This window comes from Mixophyes fleayi, chromosome 6, assembly GCF_038048845.1.
Source record: "Mixophyes fleayi isolate aMixFle1 chromosome 6, aMixFle1.hap1, whole genome shotgun sequence".
Taxonomy (NCBI): domain Eukaryota; kingdom Metazoa; phylum Chordata; class Amphibia; order Anura; family Limnodynastidae; genus Mixophyes; species Mixophyes fleayi.
In genome coordinates, this window is record NC_134407.1 from 24,640,784 (window position 1) to 24,663,054 (window position 22,271).

Genomic DNA, 22,271 nt, shown 5'->3' on the forward strand with positions numbered 1-22,271 from the left:
CAGCAGTTTCTGCTGTTGGTCTGATCACAGTGTCAGTATTATGTACCCCTTACTAAACAGTTGTCTGAATTCCTATAATTATCTAACATTATTCTCAGCTGGGATTAGGAAATAGAATCTTCCAAACAATACGTACCCCAGTCCAATAGCAAGCAGGTGAGAGAGCAGCAGTGACGGGAGAAAGACCTTTAAAAATTCAGCGGAGAAGATTCCACCCTTCTTCATAACACTTGTGTTCCTCATGCTCAGAGCCGCACTGCGCTTTGGATGCCTGAAGACAAACTCCCTTTGTGAAAAATAAAGAAAATAATTAAAATTAGAATACAAAAAAAATTAAAGAGAAATGAAATCGCTATGTAATTTGTTTTACACTTTTCATCGCCTTACGTGGCCATTAGACCCCTCAATCTCTGCAGTACCTTGTATTCAGAAATTCCTGGATGCCTAGCATGCATAGCATGAAAGCCACAATTAGATCTCTATAACCCTACAAAGCCACTCTAATGTGACCAGCATTTACTGAGAAACACTGAGACTGCCAATAGGATAGATGACTTACTGTGTTCATATAATTTCAGTAGCAATGTACTGTACTGTAATGAACTGCGCCAGTATCAATATACACTGCTGTCTAAAGGTCTGTGACTGTGTAAAAGGACAGTGTAAAGGTCTCTAACTCTATGGGGGGAGGCAATTCCCCACAATGCATCGTGGAGTGTCTCCGGAACGGTGGTAAAGGTGATGTAACATCACATATTCAGTAGATTTCTCAAGGTCACTTAATTTTCTCTGAGAGCTCTACTGTCCGTTTTATTGAGTTATGATAATCCTCTCATAATACATTAGCTCGGGCATGTGGCCTAGTTGCAAGGGATATACACTATATGGACAAAAGTATTCGGACGCTTGACCATTACACCAACAGGGACTGTAATGACATTGTATTCAAATACATGTACTTTAATATGAAGTTGGTCCCCCTTTTGCAGCTATAACAGCTTCCACTCTTCTTGGAAGGCTTTCCCAGGCTTGCCCATTCTTTCTGTAGAGCATTTATGAGGTCAGGCACTGATGTTGGAGGAGAAGACCTGGCTCGCAACCTCCGTTCCAGTTCATCCCAAAGGTGTTCGATGGGGTTGAGGTCAGGGCTCTGTGCTGGCCAGTCAAGTTCTTCCACACAGAGCTCATAAAACCATGTCTTTGTAGTTCTTGCTTTGTGCACTGGGGCACAGTCATGTTGAAATTGAAAAGGGCCTTCCCCAAACTGTTGCCACAAAGTTTGAAGCATAGCATTGTCCAAAATGACTTGGTATGCTGAAGCATTAAGATTGCCCTTTACTGGAGATAAGGGGTCTAGCCCACAGCCTGAAAAACAGCCCTCCACCACTAAACTTCACAGTTGGCATAATGCAGTCAGACAGGTAACGTTCTCCCGGCATCCGCCAAACCCAGACTCGCCCATCTGACTGCCAAACAGAGAAGAGAGATTCGTCACTCCACAGAACATGTTTCCACTGCTCCACAGTCCAGTGTCAGTGTGCTCTAACACCACTCCATCCGATGGTAAGCATTGTCTTGGTGATGTGAGGCTTGCATGCAGCTGCTCGGCCATGGAAACTCATTCCATTAAGATCCCAACGCACAGTTTTTGTACTTACATTAATGCCAGTGGAAGTTTGGAAATCTTCAGCTATGGAATCAGCAGAACGTTGTCAACTTTTACGCACCATGCGCCTTAGCAGTCGTTGACCCCGCTCTGTGATTACGTGGTCTTCTGCTTTGTGGCTGAGTTGCTGTTGTTCCTAAACGCTTCCATTTTCTAATAATATCACTTACAGTTGACCGTGGAATATCCAGCAGGGATGACATTTTTACGAACCGTCTTATTGTAAAGGTGGCATCCTATCACAGTACCACACTTGAAGTCACTGAGCTCTTCAGAATGACCCATTTTGTATCACAATGTTTGCAAATGGAGATTGCATGGCTAGGCGGTTGCTTTTATACACCTCTGGCAACGGGTCTGATTGAAACACTTCAATTCAATAATTAACAGGTGCGGCCAAATACTTTTGTCCATACAGTGTATGTGTGCTGGCAAAATTAATACAATTTTTGAGGTTACAAAAAAAACCATGTAATTAAATAACAAACACCAGGACTGCAAAGGTCTTCTACTGACCCAGCCAGCATCATTATGCTGCCAACTGACAGGAATTTGTTTACAGGTTGTGCTGACCTGTAGGCTGTAATGCCAGTCAAGTTGACATAAACCAGTTCTTAGATTAGTGTGTGTCAGTCACTCCTTCCCTGCTCAGGATTAATAATCTCCTGTCTATATATTTACTGTTCTAACTCTTCACAACCTGTTGAATGTTGAATTTGGGGGTGATTGATGATGAAAAGACAATACATGAATAGACAGTATCAAAAATCAGGAGACCCGATTTCATAAGGGTTTTCTCCTGGTAAAGTGGATGGGCATTCCAGGTGCCAGAAACCCACCATTCAGGCTGCTTTGGGTGGGTAAGTCATTTGTCAAAAGTGCAATTGTTCTTTAATTAATAGTTGCTCTCTAAATGCAAATGTTCCAAATATCTTACTTAGGTGGAATATTTTCAGGCCTGCTAGACCAGTCCCAGATCCAGTCTGAATTCTTCTTTAATAAGTTTTCTAGCTCTTTCCTCCGTTCAATATAATCTTCTTCTGACTGTGTTATAGACCAAAAGAGATTATCAGAGAGATCATTTAAATAGACAGAAAGGCTTTTTATCACTGACCATGCATTTAGGTGCAAGGTTTGCACTGAACTACACCAACCAATCAGCAATGAGCTTTTTATCTGTCTAATGCGAGTTAGACCATGAAGATAAGTGTCTGATTGGTTAATATGGTTTAGTGTAGGTTTTACACCTAAATACAGCTTTAGTAAATGCTATAAAACCCAAAAGGATTATATAATAGTGCATATAAATTAAAATAGATACCTTTGTTCTATTATGCAAATATCCATCTGTGTGGCAGTGTCTATGCATTTAAATAGCGATCCTTTGTAAATGTGTATTTTGCTGAATAAATTGTATGACTAGGGCTGGGTTGATGACAATTCCTTCTGTCATGTTTTGTGGTTGGGATAGAACTCACATAAACCTTTTGATTTTCTCAACCAAGCAGATTATTTACCTCATACTTGCCAACTCTCCCGGAATGTCCGGGAGACTCCCGCATTTCTCGTGAGTCTCACGGACTCCCGGGAGAGTGTGTCAATCTCCCGCATCTGCCCACATCCTAGTGAAGTGGGCAGAATTAGGTCCAAAACGCCGCAACTCACTGGGAATCGCAGCGTTTGGCTCCGCCCCTGCTGTAAAATGACGTGTTTGCGTCATTACGTCACGGGGCAGGTCCAAAATGACGCCGATTTTGGAGCCCCACCCCCCATCACGCCCCTCTCCCCCCGGCAGGCTCCCGGAAGCCAACTTTAGAGAGTTGGCAAGTATGATTTACCTAGTGGACTTGGATCTGCAACGGAGCTGTAAGTCTACTTGAAGCTATTTGTTATTTCAATTGTTAGTAGCCCATAGCTCTGACGGGCATGCCCAACTAACGGAGAGCCTGGATCTCAAACTCTGCCATCAGCAGAACCTTCAGTGCACGGTGCACCCACATAGGGAAGTGCTCTATTCTGGGATTCTGAGGAAGAACAACCACATTACTTCCTCTTTCAGAAAATACATGAAGTCTATGAAGAGTGAGAGTCAAGTATGGGTTTATTTTAAATACTCTGAGATGAGACTAGAGAGTGGGAATAGTAGAAAGCAGAAAAAGTGTGTGTGGGGGGGTGTAGCAGTTTTAACAATGAAATATACTATACAAATGCACATATATAAAAATACTTTCAGGAAGGAACCAATAAATTATTTCCCCAGTTGACACTTTTTGTCACAGGTTTTTGATTATTCCGCTCCCCCAGGTATCCATTCATCTTTTATTTTGCTTCGAAAGAAGTACATATGTGCGGCCAATCAGATATTGGCTTACATCACTGTGACCTCACTTGGACTGATCGAGAATTTATTTACTACTATTAGTTTGTACATTTGTGCAATATACACTGTACATTTACAAAATACATTTATCAGTAAATATGTTTTCATTCTATACGTTTACAAATATGTATTTTGGATAATTGTGCTTTAAAGATCCATTCTTAATATACACAGATAAATGTTGAGTTAGTGCCGTTCAATGCATGAAAGGCATACGGGATAATGCCACCCCTACTGTAAATTATATTACATATATTAACATCACTTGTGCATTGTAAGATAAAGGAGATTAACAGTGTAACAGGACTTAATGGGTAACATGAAGTGAAAGTCATACTTGTCTTCTTTCTGTACCTCGGAGGGGGGGGGGGGGTAGTCAGGGGCCTTGACGACAACACTTTCCTGGTGGGCCCTGAATACTGACCCATGCTATAAGTATTAGCTACTACATAGTATATAAATAACACATAGTTGCCTACTGTCCCGGAATTTCCGGGAGGCACCCGAGTTTCGGGGAGCACCCCGGACTCCCTGAAGGATAGGCAAACTCCTGGATTCTTGTGCAGACGAGGCTTAATGACACAATCGCACCATTAAGCCCTGCCCCCCGTTTATGTAATGCCGTGAATCTCACCATTTCATAGCAGGGGGCGGGGCCATGGTGACGCAATACCGTTACCACGCCCACTTACAGCTGTTACATGACCTACCCTTCGGGATCTCCCAGAGGAAAGATTTTAAAAGTAGGCAAAGTATGAAACATAACTAAGTATAACACTATGCAATGTTATTTACCTGTGAGCTGCTCTTCTCCTTGCTGCCGTGAGTGTCGCTGTCACTCAGTCTCTGAATGCTCTGCGGGGTTTGAGATCGAGGTGGACTTTAGAAGGCAAGAGAGAGAGAGGGCAATATATTACATCCAGAGCTGGCAACGTGTACTGAATAAATGTAGGGAGATCAATACAAAACACTTGGGGCTAGATTTACTAAACTGCAGGTTTGAAAAAGTGGAGATGTTGCCTATAGCAACCAATCAGATTCTAGCTGTCATTTATTTACTGCATTCTTCAAAATGACAGCTAGAATCTGATTGGCTGCTATAGGCAACAGCTCCACTTTTTCAAACCCGCAGTTAAGTAAATATACCCCTAGAAGATAAAATAGAATGTTGAAGGCAAGTTCCACCCAAAACTCAAAACCCCAGTGGGCCTTGTTCTTGACTGTCAAAGTCCCACCACTGTGAAGTTCTCATTTACAAGACTATCCAGAGCATGAGACAGGATCTCCTTTTTGGACAACTGGGTGATTTGGGAGACCCGCTGTCAATTTTCCCTTGGGTCCTATAGAGATGCGAGGGAAAGTGAGCCGAGATATCTGTACAGTATTAGCCAGCAATTATTCCCATGGAGGCTATGTCCGGGGGCACGACGCGGCTAATTGAATCTGCCCATAGGAAGTAATACTTCAGAAAATCCAGTCACTACTTTTTGATACATACCTATCGCAATGAGAACTCTCTCTGGAGCTACTCCTCCCAGACTCATGCTGGGCATCCAATAGTATCTTTTCCATGTCGCCATTGTAAATGGAGATAGAGGCGGGCGCTTGCTCTTGTCCCACCAGCGGTGTCATGCCACCATTGCCATTGTTGCTAAAATGCAGCTCTACCCAGGAACCTGCTGGCCAGAAGAGAGGGCACTGTTAACGTAGAATGTTAAACAAAACAATAATAATAATATTCTGAATATGTTGAGCATTTGTGGATGACGAAAACAAAATGTATGAAACAAACATAAATGTGGCAGTTCTTAAAATATCTACACACAATGGAGGCAGCCATTTTGTGTTCCGTGCCAGTAGTTATGAAAATGCCTATAAACCAGTGACATCACTGAAACAATAAGTGTAGTGGGGCTTCCATTGTGTCCCACTTTTACCAAGATAATATCCATTCTATCCAATTAAAATCTGTATTTCACATTACCTATTGTTTTACCTTTCTTGGGACCTAAAAGGAAGTCCTGTTTATTCAATTACATATGACATGATAGGACTTGTAGTGCTCCTAGGTCCACTTTCAATGCACATTGTTCCTCAGATGCATTGAAAAGTGTCCACTGAAACTATTTTAAAATGTTGGCAATTAGCTTGAAGGAGCACCCTCACGAACAGTGGTACAACCCACAAAATGGCTGCCTCCACTACATGCAGGAAGTGAGTAAACTTTAAGGGAAATACAATAACAGAAAAAAACAAAAACAAAAGTAAAGGTTACTCAGGTTCAGGTTTCAGGACAAGCATCACCAGTTTTATTATTAACTGTTACACTATTTACCTGGAAGAAAGAGAACATGGGTCACGTCAGCAGCCCACATACTTTATCACAACCATCTTTCCACTCAGTGTAAACGTATTATACTGTATGAGGAATTCAACTGACTCCCGGCCACATGACATTTGTTTACACCTCAGACTGGAGGCGAGGGAACAAAAGTTCAGTTAAAAATAGCAATACAATATGAGATGTTACTAGGAACTGCCACAAAACTAGTCACAGATCTACAAATATGTAACTCATTAGATAATTAAAAAGATTGTTTGCCTGGTGTATTGTTAGGTCATGTATACTTGTCTACTCTCCTGCAATGTCTCAGAACTCCAGAACTTCCAGGACTCCTCCCAGATTCCCAGAAGAGGGGGCTCCCTCCCACACTTACCAGGTGACCGCCCCTCCAGGATATCCCGGAGGAGAAACAGCAAAAGTTGACAAGAATGACGCAATGTGGTGCGAGACAGAGTTTAGCTCTACTGGGGCTGGAACTGATGCAAATGATCAAATATTCCCTGTAAACCACAGCGCACTACAGAAAATTTCTCCTGATGCAATATAATTTTACCAAGGACTGAATAAACAAAAAAGCCCCGATCAGCATACCGATTCCTGTGCACACACTAAACATGTTTTACACAAATTACCGTCAGATCTGTTCTCTTCATCTGTCATAACCATCAGCTGAATAGATTGTGACTCTGCACACTCCATAGAGATCTATGGACACTGCCGGTCGTGAGTGCTTACACACTGCAGGACTGGAACAAAGTTGTTCTGTAGTTGAACGAGATTTTTAGTCCAGTTTAAAAATCAAATGAAACGATGCTATGACCTTTGGAACCATAATCGTTCACTAATGCGATATCGGGCCGAACGCTCGTTTATCATGTGATTGGCCCGATAATCGACTAAGAAACCTGTAGTGTGCCAGCCTTAGGCACTACAGTGCCAATTTTAGGAGACTGTCCCGAGGGCCAAAAGCTTGGTAGGTATGTCCTGCCCCTCATATTACATAGCATTTTACAGAGAACTTGTGCATACAATAAAGCAGAAGTGTTTTCAGAGGAGGGGACAGGTTTGGGGACATGGTACGCCTCTAACATGACACGAACACGCTAGTTTTGGGTGGTGTATCGATCTGCAAAGAGTCAGTGGGAACCAATATCAACAAAATGCATGTATAGACTGACGTTTTCCAGCATCCTGGAACTCGCCAAAATCAGTCTCCAACATACCCGTGACTGGAGGGCGGGAGGGGGCGGGGTGCGGCCCATCGCGTCATTTTGGCCCGTCCCCGCAATGTAAATGACGGTTTTGCAGGGGGCGGGGCCAAAATGGCCCGATTCACAGAGAATCATTTCAAATGACGCGATCTCGGTGAATTCCGGGATGTGGGAGAAATGCCAGCTCTCGCGGGAGACTGACCCGAATTTCGGGAGTCTCCTGGACTTTCCAGGAGAGTTGGGAAGTATGGTCTCCATATCTTGGTAACCATAAGATTGATCATCGGAAAAACTAAATTTGTAACTGGCTCTAGGCGTGTCTAAGTGAGCCTGCTCTTACTGCACCAATACCCTGCTGAATCACCAATCACAAATAAGGAGGTAGACGTACCAAAGGCACAGTCTTGTGGCAGGAAAGGATTGACACACATCTCAACAAGTCAAGGCTCTCCCGCATTCTGCAGGGATGTCTATCTGTGCTTTAGAGGGTCTATTACAAGCCAAGTAAAGTGCATCATGCACCCATGTTGTAGATCTATGTGTATTTCTAATTACCTGATCAATTTGTGTAAAGATGATTTAAGTGGTAGTATCTAAGTGTAGTTTACAGTTCAATATCTCATATAAATCATGTATTCTTTATGCGATGCTGCCCTTTTTCTATGTTAAGATTTGATCATGAAGCAAAATGCCTCTTTGGATAAAAACGCCCCTTAAACTATTGAGAGGAGTAATTTCAGTCGATAGAAAAAAATGCAGTGTAACCAATGGTTGGGAGAGAATGCTAGATAAACAATGGTTAATAATAACAGTGATGATTGATAAAAAAAAATGGCCTAGAAAAATGTTGGCTCACAGCGCTGTTTATACCACAAGCACAGAGAGAGCCAAGTCTAGTATTTCCCTGTTTACAACATTGCTATTCTTTGTATATGCATATACCATTTATCACAAAATGATATATTGTTTACTAGAAGCCAAAGTTATCACATCTGTCCTGGCATTTTGTCAAGGAACACTGGCAGCTTCTCTTTCAAAAAGAAGCAAAAGTTTCTAAAAGGTGATCACGTTTAAAAAAATAAAATGTAAGTAGCAGGTAAATGGTAGTATATCCTACCTGCCAACATGTAGAATCCTGGGACCGGGGGTGTAACTGTGTCACGAAGGGGGTGTGGCCACACCCCCGGCGACGTACCAAGTGCTGCTCCTTAGCCACCGCCCCCATCCTTCCACACACCCATACAATGTCGTGCGTACCAATATCAGGTACGCACCTCTCCCGACCACTGGAATCAAGACTGTCCTGCTAAAATCAGGACAGTTGGGAGTTATGGTATATTTATGTTTAATTTAACAGATCTAGTTCCTCAGTGTTAGCCATACTTGCCTACTCTACCGGAATGTGCAAGAGAATTTGAATGTCAGGGAGTCCTCGCAGACTCCCGGGGGAGTAGTCCACCTTGATCACACGTATCGATGTTAATCACACAATAATAATGGCTGCTACTGAGAGATGGCACAAATTACATTGTTGAGCAGCGGGGTTTAGGGCTGTGACGATGTAGCCCCCCCCCTCACACTTGTGCGTTGGACCCTCCCGGTGCAGTCTCCTTCCACAAGATCAGTGCACTGATACCCTCTTTTAAAACCTCGCCTCTGGGAGATCCCAGAGGGGAGGTCATGTGACAAGTGTATGAAGGGGTGTCACCATGGCCCCGCCCCCTGCTATTATTATTAATTTTTATTTATAGGGCGCCACTAGGTGTCCGTAGCACCGAACAGGGACAAACTAAATTACAATACGAGGTGAGACAGCACAGTACAGTAAACAATAAGCACAGTAACTCAGTGAACTCAAAGCACAGCTAGAGAGGGCAGGGGAGGGGAGAGGGGAAGGTCCACATACGTCGAAGTCCAAGAGGGAGGGCAGGGATGACAGGGAGACCCCCAGGGGGGAGAGGAGGGAGCGAGAGGGGACGGGGGGAAGAGGGTCCTCGAGGAGGAGGGCTAGGTAGCTGGAGAGCAGAGTTAAAAGTTGTGAAGACAGGAGGAGAGATGACCCTGCTCAAAGGAGCGTACAAACTAAGGAACTGCTGAAATTCAATGCACTGCAGGATGGTGCAAAACTGCGTCATTAAGCCCCACCTCCACCAGGACCCAGGAGGATACCTGCTCTTCCGGGAGTCCTCCACAAAATTTGGGAACTTCTACCTTCCGGGAGAACAGGTAAGTATGTTCTATCATCACCCACTTTAAAGCTGGGAACATATGGAGGTGCTGACTATTATAAAGTTCTCAGACACTAATTAAACCTTAATAAAAAAAAAAATGAATAAGTTGAATGTATAACATTGAATCTTATAGGAGTGCGTTACTTACATATATTCTGTTGCTGTTAGTATTGCAGCTGTCTTGTGTCATAAATGTTCTAATGTGTTTTTTTATAACAGAAAAAGTAAATAAAAAGTTCAAATGAATCATGAACATTTGGAGAAAGTGGGGCTGCATTCCTATCACCAGTCACAGAACAGAACATAATGTGGGTGATAAGTAAGTATTTACAGAGGGTTTCCTAAGATCGCTCACCACACAAGTAAACAAGAATTGCAGATTACAATGGTACATAACTGTCATCTAAAGGGACTCTACCAGGCAACAGTTTCCAGATAAAAACAGATTAGTGGAACGGCATGGACTCAAATATAGGTCAAACTCTACTAGACGACTGTGGTAGGTAGTTATTTAAGTTCTAAACCTTCAGGACCCTATATCGCTTGCTCACTTAGTTGGTCTTAAATTACAAATTAAAGTATGAAAACTAATTAAAAGGTTCATACTAAGTTGGACGTACAACTGTTTGTTTAGCATAAAATATGCAATTCTGTACTGTGCAACTGGGGGAACGGAAGGGGGGTGCTGGCAAATATTAGGGGGCAAGACTTGACTTAGCAGCCTATTAGGGACATTTTAAATGAAAAAAAATTCTGCTAGCCCAGTGACCCAGCATAAGGCAGTCCACTATGGGACTGGCCAGTTGGCAGACGCTCCCCCCAGCCCAGCCTGCCCCTGAGGAACAGGGAAGGGGCGGTATAGTAAGGGCAGAGGTGCAGAAGAAGCTGTCAGTAATTATATCTGTTGCATGTGCCCGAGGGCTGTGGAAATACACATATTGATGATGGGGCCAACAGCACTAGCTGGTCTCTTTTAATTGGCTGATTGAGGATTCAGCTCTCAAACTGATAGGATTTAATTAATTGCTTGTGTCTATATTACATGCGTTAGTGGATGTATGTTAGCAGGACTTACCAGCTACTTCCATTTATGCACAAGAAGGAAGACTGTCCCAGCTGTACTATAAAGTTTTTTTTCAAACTTATTAGTGAATGTGAATTTTGCATTGATCTCACCAGAGCTGGCGTGCTTCTGTGTTCATCTCACATTGTATTACACTTTGTATATGTGAATTAAGATGTCTGTTGCTGGTTGTGCTACGTGACCTCCCATGAAACAGTTAATCTTTGTGTTCATTATGCAGCATGGCTACCCAGCTGAGTAATCTGGGGATGGTATTATATATCAGTCTTTACAAAAGCCTGTCTCTACAGCCTGACTCTGAGGATGAACCTGTAGTTCACAACAATATCGTTACACCGTTAGACCTAACCAGGAAGCAACAGCTTCTCTAACTGTGCATGCTTGTACCATAACTGCCAAATTCTATTATAGCAGGTCAGGTTGTAAGTGGGTCAGGGGGCACGGTTAATTCTTGCAATCTAATGCCAAGAATGAAAGTAATCTCATGCGGAGACTGATGACGAATTGTGCCATTAGGCCTGCATCTGCCGGGATACTCTTCCAGGTGGACTCCCCTAAATGTTGAAGCCTAAGAGCAGGCAAGCATGGCTTGTATTATCCTTGTACACTTAACATAAATCTAGTGCATATACTACTGGTGCAGAGCTGGATGCATCATATGTTCATTTGTTTGAGTGGTTTTTTAACACCTATGTTTCTAACTTCGCACCACACTCTAAAAGTGCAATCTTATGGTCATTTTTTTGTTGTTGTTCTGTTTTGTTGTTTTATTTTTGAAACTGCAAATGTTGTGAGCTTTTTACCATGAAACTTGATTCAGTCATTTTTCAAGGATGTTGTCCTAAAACTTTGAGTTCCCTTTGCAAAATTGGTCTGTGGTGCACATTTATAGTGGCCAGTCTCTTGAAAACATTTGTATTAGGTTTGTTCCCAGGAGAGAAAAACCTGAGCCAGTCAGTCACCAAGCTCTTTGGTGGTTACATAATAGCAACGAAAGGAGGGGGTCATGCTATGATTATTTCAAAGCCTCTCTGCTCACTACATCATATGTCATCATCATCATTTCTTTATTTATATAGCACCACTAATTCCGCAGCGCTGTACAGAGAACACACTCACATCAGTCCCTGCCCCAATAGAGCTCACAGTTTAAATTCCCTAACTTACACACAGACAGACTAGTGTCAATCTGATAGCAGCCAATTAACCTACTAGTATGTTTTTGGATTGTGGGAGGAAACCAGAGCGCCCGGAGGAGGAAACCCACGCAAACACGGGGAGAACATACAGACTCCACATGTATGTCATGTGACTGTAATAGCCATGGTAACCACATTACACTGAGCAAGCTGTAAATCATTAATAGTATCTTGAATCAAAGCGCTAATGAAAAATTAACAACTCTGAGTCATACAGGTAACCAGAGGTCACTTTTTAAATATTCCTGAAACTATGAGATATGTTGGTGAAAACACCAAGAGGAACTAAAGGGATTCAAGTACACATAACCAACATTTTCAAAAACTGTTCCACAAAATTTGGCTGCAACATTTTGCACAATGTGAGGGTGGCAGCTCTATACATGGACTATAAATTCAGCAAAATGCAACTTTATAAATGCAAAGCAGAAAGGCATTCCCAAAGTCGGTGAAGCAAAAGTGGAACCTGAAAATTGCATGGCTGGAACTTCACAACTCTGCTAAGCAGCCTACTCTGCAGTGAAACTCGATTTGAGCTAAACTTTGCTCTACAACTACAACTCTACAGCCAACTACCGTTACCAAATATTCACAGCTTTAAAGTAAAAGACGATATATTTGCAGGCGACGGGATGAGGAGTGTAAATGTTGCTATTTTTGAAGAGGATAGGACATCAGTATTTTTTTCTTAAATATTTATTTAAGGATGTGTCCATGCACTGTACAACAAACTAACATACCATTCTCACAATGACCAGCATATGTGCTGCACAGTGGCTTAGTGGTTAGCACTTCTGTCTCACAGCACTGGGGTCATGAGTTTGATTCCCAACCATGGCCTTATCTGTGTGGAGTTTGTATGTTCTCCATGTGTTTGTGTGGGTTTCCTCCTGATGCTCTGGTTTCCTCCTACACTCCAAAAACATACTGGTAGGTTAATTGGCTGCTATCAAATTGACCCTAGTCTCTTTCGGTCCGTGTGTGTGTATGTTAGGGAATTAAGCCTGTAAGCTCCAGTGGGGCAGGGACTGATGTGAATGAGTTCTCTGTACAGCGCTGTGGAATTAGTGGCGCTATATAAATAGCTGATGATGATATGATACAGTCTGTGCTGATCAGCGTAATGTTCATCTTTCAATGAACAGTGTATTATATACCACTACTCAAGCCTAGGAAAGGCCAATGTTCCTCTACCCAAACATGTGCCACCCTTCACACATAGGTTGTTGATCTTGTGAGACAGCTACATGCAGCACCTCATCGCTCTCACCCACCTCCACCTCCCCCGACACAGTTACCACAAGCTTGCAAACTCCTTGGGTGTAGCTGTTTACCGAGCCTAAATCCACAGTCAAATGTGTGGGAGCGGATGGGAGTATGAAAAATGAGGTTTGCATCCTGCTTAACTCTCCATCACTGCTGACAGCAAGCAGGACAAGCAGCTGCAACATAGAATAAATTGCCGTTATCGTCTGTGTTGATTCTCTTTAACAAAAAGTGTTCTATGGAAATGGTATCATTTTAAACCTATAGATGTGGGATATTGTCAGTGTGTACAGAATGACAAGTGTTTGACACATTAGTATTATTGTTATTTATTTTCATAGCGACTGTACTCTCTTGTTTGTAAAATTCTGTAATAGTAATAAAACCAAACTGTGCATTAATAGACAAAGAGGTAAAACAGCCCTGCTTGCAAGATTATAATCCATAATAAATAATTCCATACTGTTCTGGCCAGATTACAATCAGAAAAATGTGCCCATGGGGCTATATAATCCAGTCATCCCGCAATGCTGGTTTTGGGGATCAGAGGGTTGTTGACATTTAGAAGGGTAATAAATGTAAGTTTTGAGTGAACTATGTAATGGGATGGAATAGCCTAAGGAGGTAAAGAAGGTGGTTCGGGAATTTGAGAAGCTTGGAGAGGTTCGTTTTCAGGGAACACTTGAAGGTTTGGGGGCCTGGAGGAACGACGGGGTACGAAGGAATTAATTCCACAGAGTGTGTAGCCTGAGAATCTGGAATAGACACAAGTAATGAGTGTGGATGAAAGGCGCAGGTCCTGGGCCCAGCGGAGGGGCCCATTTGGGGTATAAACCACTAATAATGGAATTGCACTAGCCAATGAGGGAGACAATGAGTGCGTGAATTAAAAGTTTTGGCAGAATTGTGTGAGATATGTGCATATTTTGGAAACAATTCTTAGCTGTACACGACAGGATTACGACAAATTGGATCTGGGAACAAAGGCTAAGTCAGAGTCCATAAGGACACGTAGGAAACAAGCTTGAGAGGTAGGATTTACTATCATTTTGTTGTCAACAGAAATAGAGATGTCCTGTACGTGGCATCTGTTGACTGGTGGGATTATTATTAGCTCAGCTTTCGAAATACTGAGTTTGAGGTGACAAGAGGACATCTAAGAAGGAATGGTAGAAAGACATTCAGTAATACTGTCCAAAACATGCGGTGAGAGACCTGGAGAAGAGGGATAAATGTGAGTACCATTCACATACAGACGATACTGAGATGCAAAGCAGAGTATCAGTTCTCCGAGAGACTTCTAGATAGAGAAGAGCAAAGGCCCTAGGAACGAGCCTTGTGGTACTGACCGATACATGAAGTAGAGAGGAGGTCAATCCAAAGAAACAAACATGTGACTACAGTTAATTAACAAACCACTGGCAGATGTGTATGACACAATAGCCTGATGCACTAACCCAGACACGTGTAAGAGTGATGCAATGCAAGGCTGTTGACTCAATGCTCTTTCAACACCATCTCCCTCCTGCGTTTCATACAAACAAAACAGAATCTAATCTTCAGGAGAGAAAAAGATGCTTCATTTGTTTTTGACAGCGACACGCTATGAGCAACAGTTGGCCAAGGCTCTATACTAGCAATAGCTCCCGCTATTTTCTGTCTACCAAGAGGTCACGTTATTGTCTGAAGACAGAGGACTCTTCAGTGTGACAAGTCCTATACTTCCCAGGATAGTCTCTTTTTCACATGGAATGTTCAACTCCTCATCCGTATTTGTTTTATTTAAAACTCTTAGTACATTGACAACGCCATGTGGCTAGGGGCCATGTGGCTAGGGTTATACGATACAGAACAACATAATACCTATCTGTCTGAACAGTAACTTTATTCCCATTTTACATGAATGCTTATCTCATACATGTCTGCTCTCCAGGAATATCCAGGAGGCTCCTGAATTTTGGGTAGTCCTCCCAGACGTGCAGGCACCCTCCCGAGGGTGGAGCTTAATGGTGTGATTGGCATCATCATAGCCTGGCCCCCTACTGCGCAATGCCACGAGATGCTTGGTATGGCGAAGCGGGGAGTGGGGCTAGGGTGACTCGACCACATTGTCCCCTCACCACCTGACCTCTACAGTGACTTGCCTACTTTTTGCATTTTATTGAATAATCAAGGCCTCACCCACTTCCAAAGGAAGTGATGAGGGATCCGGGAGGATAGACAACTCTCCTGGCAGTCCACAAGAACTCCCAATAACCGTGAGTTTCCCGGAATATCCGGGAGAGTAGGCAAGTATGTTTACATCTACCTACCTCTCCTTGTGACCTTTCAAACCTTCTTCATCCTTTTCCCAATTTACTTACTATTCCCCTCCCCAGCTCTTTGTAATTCCCTCCTGCATTGGTCGTGTATATATGGGATAAAGCACTCAATACTGTAAATGATATTGAGGATCATAAAAGGCTGTAGGTAAAGTGCATTAATACAGGTCACAGACATCCAAGGAGACTGCCAATATTCATAATTATAGTAGATTGCACTAGTCCTTATACTACATAAGTTTTCCTAATGAACATTGAATGGTTATACCAAGAGCCGTCAATACTGTTATAATTTACAGGAGTTTATACCATACTTGCCAACTCTCCCGGAATGTCCGGGAGACTCCCGCATTTTGTGAGAGTCTCCCGGACTCCCGGGCGAGTGTGGCAATCTCCCGAATTCTGCCCACTTCACTAGGAAGTGCCCCACTTCCTAGTGAAGTGGGCAGAATTAGATCCCAAACGCCGCGATTCCCGGTGAATCGCGGCGTTTGGCCCCGCCCCCGCTGTCAAATGACGCAATTTGCGTCATGACGTCACAGGGGGCGGGGCCGAAATGACGCGATTTCGGCCACCCCGCCCCTTCACGCCCCCCTCCACTGGCTGGCTCCCGGAAGGGAGCTGAAGAAAGTAGGTAAGTATGGTTTATACATGTATGTTATATGTCAGTAACACTATTGCCTGGTGTCCTATTGGTGCCTCACAACGGTCTATTCCCCTTTTTTTCTTTTGTACCCCACAAATCTTACTTTTTATTGCTTTCAAAATGTAAAGTTTATTCACTATCATTAAGTGTCCTCTTTATAAATTCTATATACAGTATATCGCCAGCTATTTGTTCCAGAAATGCATTTGGTTTTCTTTTAATCTGTCCTCCATATAGAGCACAATACATTACACGCAGGGCCGGCACCGGAATCTCCAGCGCCCCCCCCTTCATCATCATCATCACCATTTATTTATATAGCGCCACTGATTCTGCAGCGCTGTACAGAGAACTCATTCACATCAGTCCCTGCCCCATTGGAGCTTACAGTCTAAATTCCCTAACATACATACAGACAGAGAGAGACTGGGTTAGAACCGAGTTAGACTATTCGCCGATCCCTTATACCCCTGCGCTTGCTCCGATTCCCGCTCTAATCAGAGCAGCGGTGCAGAAAAGAAGGGGGCACGTCCCCCACAACGGAAACAAAATCATTTTCGGCACAGGTAGCCTGGCAGAGCACCCCTGTAAACGTGACACCCTCTGGCCGCGCTAATCGTCCTGATTAAATTCAAAGGCAAAATATAGAACAATAAAGAACTATGGGCCTTATTCATTAAGGATCTTAACTCAAGAAACTTCTTATTTCAGTCTTCTGGACAAAACCATGTTACAATGCAAGGGGTGCAAATTGGTTTTCTGTTTTGCACATAAGATAAATACTGACTGTTTTTTCATGTAGCACACAAATACTTGATAGCTTATTTGTACACTGAAATATAAAGTTGATATTTGTGTGCTACATGACAAAACAGTCAGTATTTAACCTATGTGCAAAACAGAATACTAATTTGTACCCCTTGCATTGTAACATGGTTTTGTCCAGAAGACTGAAATAAGAAGATTCTTGAGTTAAGATCCTTAATGAATTAGGCCCCATGAGAGCAATTATACTAACTAAGCAGAATATATAAGACATAAAAGGCATTGTATAGTGCAGAACATGCCAGAGGCATAATACATGGATCCACAAGTGGATGAGCTGGGAGTGGACAAGAAGACAGGAGGAGAGAGGGCCCTGCTCTTGAAAGCTTACAATCTAATGGGCACATATAGCTGCTTGTAATGCAGTTATGTAGCTTGTGTATTTTATGCCTCGTACCTCAGTGGTGCTACTGGTTCTCAGTGAACTGATGGTCTGAATATTTGTTCAGCCAACAAGTAGTTCCCTTCAAAGCTTAGCTGACAGATCCATATTAACATACGTGTAAAGAAAACAGACACTGCTGCAAACACGTTTTGGGGGAAAAAGATGGCTAGGGACTTTTGGGCACAAAATAAAGATTATGGAACAAGTTCACAGAAAATGACAGCTGTTATCTGAGATATGACACAGAAAATAGCCACTTACAATATTTAGAGCTGCTATGCAATTAACTCGCACCTGTTGTAATGTATTAATTGTTTGCAAACAAATATATGGATATCTATGTTTTTATTTTGAAACTGAAATGAGCCTTGTATCTATGTGAAATGCAAGGCATGCATTTTATCTTGAAATTAATTTAACTGCATCATCAACTGGAACTAATAAAGACTGATTCAAGCATTGGGCAAAAGATATGCATCATCTAGGGTGTAAACTTTATCAGGGGTAACAATCTATATTCAGATATATGCATAGCTTTAACGTTGGCTACTGTATCTGAGCAATGACCCCCACAGAGATGCATGACGGCTGTAAACATTATAGTACCAATTTGTGTGAATTGATTAGATGAGCTATTGTATAAATGTTATGGCTAATGTCAAGATCATCCATTGGATCTCAGACAACATCAAATATAAAAAATTCTGATGGTAATTTTAGGGTGATTCACACCTTGGCAGATCTATAACCGAGACAAGGGTTTGCGGTGGTATTGGAATAGAATGTTAACTCCTACTGTTCTGAGTGACATTAGAATGTTAACTCCATACTGTCTGAATAGATATTTTTGTGGTTTTATGGAAACCCAAAGTATAGCAGGTCCCTATCATTTATTTTGCACTCAGCGGCCCATCATCCATCTAATGCATTAAAATTGTCTATAGAATCTTTAATGTTAGACATATCCCATAGATTGTAAGCTTGCGAGCTGGGCCCTCTTACCTCTCTGTCTGTATTACCTAGTATCGGTTTATTACTGTATTCGTTCCCAATTGTAAAGCGCTACGGAATTTGTTGGCGCTATATTAATAAATTATGATGATTTATCCAATGCTTCCAGGACAATCAACCTCATTGTCTAACTGTTACTCGGATAATGTTGGCATTATCCAGTTTAACTTTATACATGGCCACTGGAAGTAAACATGTCAGTTACATTTTATTTTGTCAATGACTGCTCATTAGCTATACTTCTATACTGCTCACACAAACTGATTCTTTCACCAATAGCAATGCTGAGCTGGATTCAGATAGAACCCAACACATATCACTCGGGACATTGTCGCATTACTCAATAGAGCGATCTGTGACCAGGTCACATATGGGCACAGTGTTATCTTTAGTCCAGACAACGTCACTGACTGCTGATGTCAGGAATACAAGTCTGCTGAGTCTTAGTGAACACACTGACTCCATTCCTGGGCTTTGCACTGTTCTGCCATGTAAACAATCGACTGGGAAAAGCAATCACACCTACACTGTTGACATGTGCAAGCAAATACAACTGAGCCTCTCACAAACACCACAGACAAAAGAGCATTTCAGTACAGTGTTATGGGAGCTTCTGTGTGCCTCTCATCAAATACAGCAGTAGCTGCTGACAAGCACAGGCAAGGGACCTATACAAGGGGATCTGCAGTTACTGGTTGATAATAATTCACAATACATAGTGCATACAGCATACTGCAGACATGTTTCCAACAATACAGGCATCCTTACCCTGTAGAGGCTCATCCTGCAGATTCTGCCCTTCACTGTGGGACATGGTGCTGCTACAGTGTGTCCAGATCAGTCTCTGCTATTCAGTCTGCTCTCATACACAGCAACAGCTGCAGCAGCTGTCTTTGTCACTGGGCTTGTTATTGTTATTGCTGTAAGCTCCAAGGATGACGTCCCACACGTAGCCTGAACCTGATTAGCTCTCAGCAAATTCCACCCACTGTGGTCTGGGGCAACGTTCCAGTAAAGACACTTCACAGGCTGTCATTGGTCTGCTGAGTGGTAAACTACTTCTGCACAAGTTCTATGTCAGCTCGTCACTGATTGGTTGTTGGAATGGATCATGTCATATCTTTTTTTTTTTTTTTTTTCTTTTGTGCATGGTGCTATTCACTAAAGCTGGTTACTGAGATACTGCAGTGCTCATATACTGCCTGTTATTGCAAGGATATGTAATCATTCCAGAGATGGGGCTGATTAATATTTTACAGCATGTGTGTTTCCAAATATAACACAAACAGAGCCATTCTCTATTCTCAGGCTATGAGTCAGAAAGTCAGGATTAAAAGATTATTGCCCTGGCTGACTGTATGGAAGATCTCTAATATTGAAGTGAATTATTACCTCTAGTAACAGACGTAAAGTCTACACAGTGGATAAAGAGGCAGACTTATTTTGTTTAAGGTATTCACAATTGATTACTATGTACTATATCAATTGAATTATTTTGAAATGGTAATACAGGGCACAGCTGTCGTGTGAATGGATGCTAGGTTTTATTATTAAAATAAAACATGTTTTCTATTTTTTATTTTATTTTTCAACTTTAATCATTTTTTTGTTTTTATAGGATCACGTTTTATTGACATTAATGACACTCGGTAGAATTCCATAACTTTAATTTAGGGTGCACAAGGAATTTTCACTTCCTGCTCTCTCTTGACAGAAAAATGGGTATAAATGGGCACACAGTGTCTGGTCAACATTATTTTTATAGCTGTACATCATAGTGATAATACTTTATAATACCTGAAAGAAATAAACTGGGTTGAGCAATGCATCTTTTTTTAAGAGCAGTTAGAAGGGTAGGTTGAAAGTGAAACTGTCTGCATGACTTAACATGTTTTGATTCAGCAGGACATTAACATTCACTTATATACCAAACAAACCATTTGTTTAAGGAAGGAATGATGCAGAGAATGTTTAAATAACAAACCCCCACTTGTACACCTCCACCAATCCCCTCAGACAAACAGCTTCAAACTCCTTTCCGTTGAACTGGGCAGATGCTTGAGACGCTGTACACACCAAAATCCATACCTCCCAAGTGTCCTGAGCAGAGGTGTACGGGTGCTACGTGTATGCCGGACAATCCGTGGGGCGGCTTGGAACTTCAGTTATGCTAGAGAGTGTGGACACATCCCCACTGTCCCGTGCTCACGCCCCTGCTGTGTCGTGGCTATGCCCCCGTTCACCATCTTTCCCAATTCATGGCCCGGCAGAGTGGGTAGGTGCGGAAGGATGGTCAAAGCCGTGAGGATTGCAGGCTTTTTAAAAGGGTCTCCGCAATCTTTGTCACTCATTTTGTTTTCAATAAAATCACAACTATATAGTAGAACGGAGGTATGAACGAGCTCTACAGAGGGTGAAGATGTGAAGGGAGAGGGGGGCTGTCGTGCCTGCGCCTCACTATCCTTGTCTGTCCTTCTCGATTCCCTCAAGCGCCCACCCAAGGATGACTCATTGTCTTCAGTCTTTACCTGATGGGAATACGTCAGGAATAAAACCTTACTACATTTTTCTCTTTTACTTTAGAGAACAACTATTCTCTTATATTTTTAAATTAATTTCAGTTTACACCTCTCCCTGTCACAATTCTGCTCGCCCAAAAATGTTGTGCCCCTTCCCCCAAAGTCTTGCGCTCTAGGCTGCAGACTTGTCACCAGTGATGGAACTACATTTGGTGCGGCAGGTGACGTGCACTGGGGCCCATGGGGAGAATGGCGCCAGCTGCATGACAGATGTAGAGGGACAAGGGCCCCGGGTCCCTCCTCCTTGCCTACGTACATCAGGGGCCACAGCTTGCTAGTTCCGCCTCTGCTTGTCACCCTATTGGATAATCAGGCCCTGCTTATCCATTGCTTGTATAATAGTCCTTAGCTTTGAACTTTTACTACTGCTCATGTTACCTGTGCATATGACACTAACCTGCAAGCCTGATTCCTGTGTTTATGTCTACCTGTGCGTTATTTATATTGAAACTCTTGTACAGTAACTACCATAAGATATCAGTGCCACAAACAACCTCATGTGCGCACTTAGGGGAGGGGGGGGAGGTCCAGTTGCCTGGAAACCCCCCTCCAGGCTGGGAATGAATTAATAGTCTGTATGTATGTAACTGTGTAAAAAAAAAAACCTTTATAAATTATCACTGTCACAAGCATCAAAATTTAATAAAATAAAACATAAACATTTATTAAATTGCCATAAAGTTATTTTTTTACAACTCAAAATGAGCAGTGTGTGTATACTGTACATTGGAATGTGTGATTGATTTTAAATATGGAAGTAAGTGGGCTCACTTACAATTTTGCTTAAGAACACAGCCATGAATAAAGAATGGTACCAAAACATCCTCCAAGAGCAACTTCTCCCAACAACCAAGAACAGTTTGGTGACAAACAATGCCTTTTACAGCATGATGGAGCACCTTGCCATAAGGTAAATGTGATAACTAAGTGTCTCGAGGATCAAAACATCGAAATTTTGGGTTCATGACCAGGAAGCTCCCCAGACCTTAATCCCATTGAGAACTTATGGTCAATCCTTAAGAGGCGGGTGGACAAACAAAAACCCACAAATTCTGACAAACTCCAAGCATTGATTAGGTAAGAATGGACGGCCATCAGTCAGTATGTGGCCCAGAAGTTGATT

The 22,271-nt window shown here is 42.4% G+C and overlaps 1 protein-coding gene across 2 annotated transcripts in view; it reads right to left on the reverse strand.

Annotated features, from left to right (window-relative positions):
* The window catches only part of BNIP3 (BCL2 interacting protein 3), a 31,729-nt gene extending 12,193 nt beyond the window's left edge, over positions 1–19,536 (reverse strand). Inside the window, exons 1-5 of one of the 2 annotated variants that reach the window (XM_075216036.1) lie at positions 19,338–19,536; positions 5,545–5,725; positions 4,842–4,926; positions 2,604–2,710; positions 137–286 (exon numbers count right to left, since the gene is read on the reverse strand). In XM_075216036.1, coding sequence (XP_075072137.1) covers positions 137–286; positions 2,604–2,710; positions 4,842–4,926; positions 5,545–5,725; positions 19,338–19,383 — 569 coding nt within the window. In that variant the 5' untranslated portion in view covers positions 19,384–19,536. The remainder of the gene's footprint in view (positions 1–136; positions 287–2,603; positions 2,711–4,841; positions 4,927–5,544; positions 5,726–19,337) is intronic. The other variant, XM_075216037.1, reaches the window with a different exon arrangement.
* Between the last annotated feature and the right edge of the window lie 2,735 nt (positions 19,537–22,271).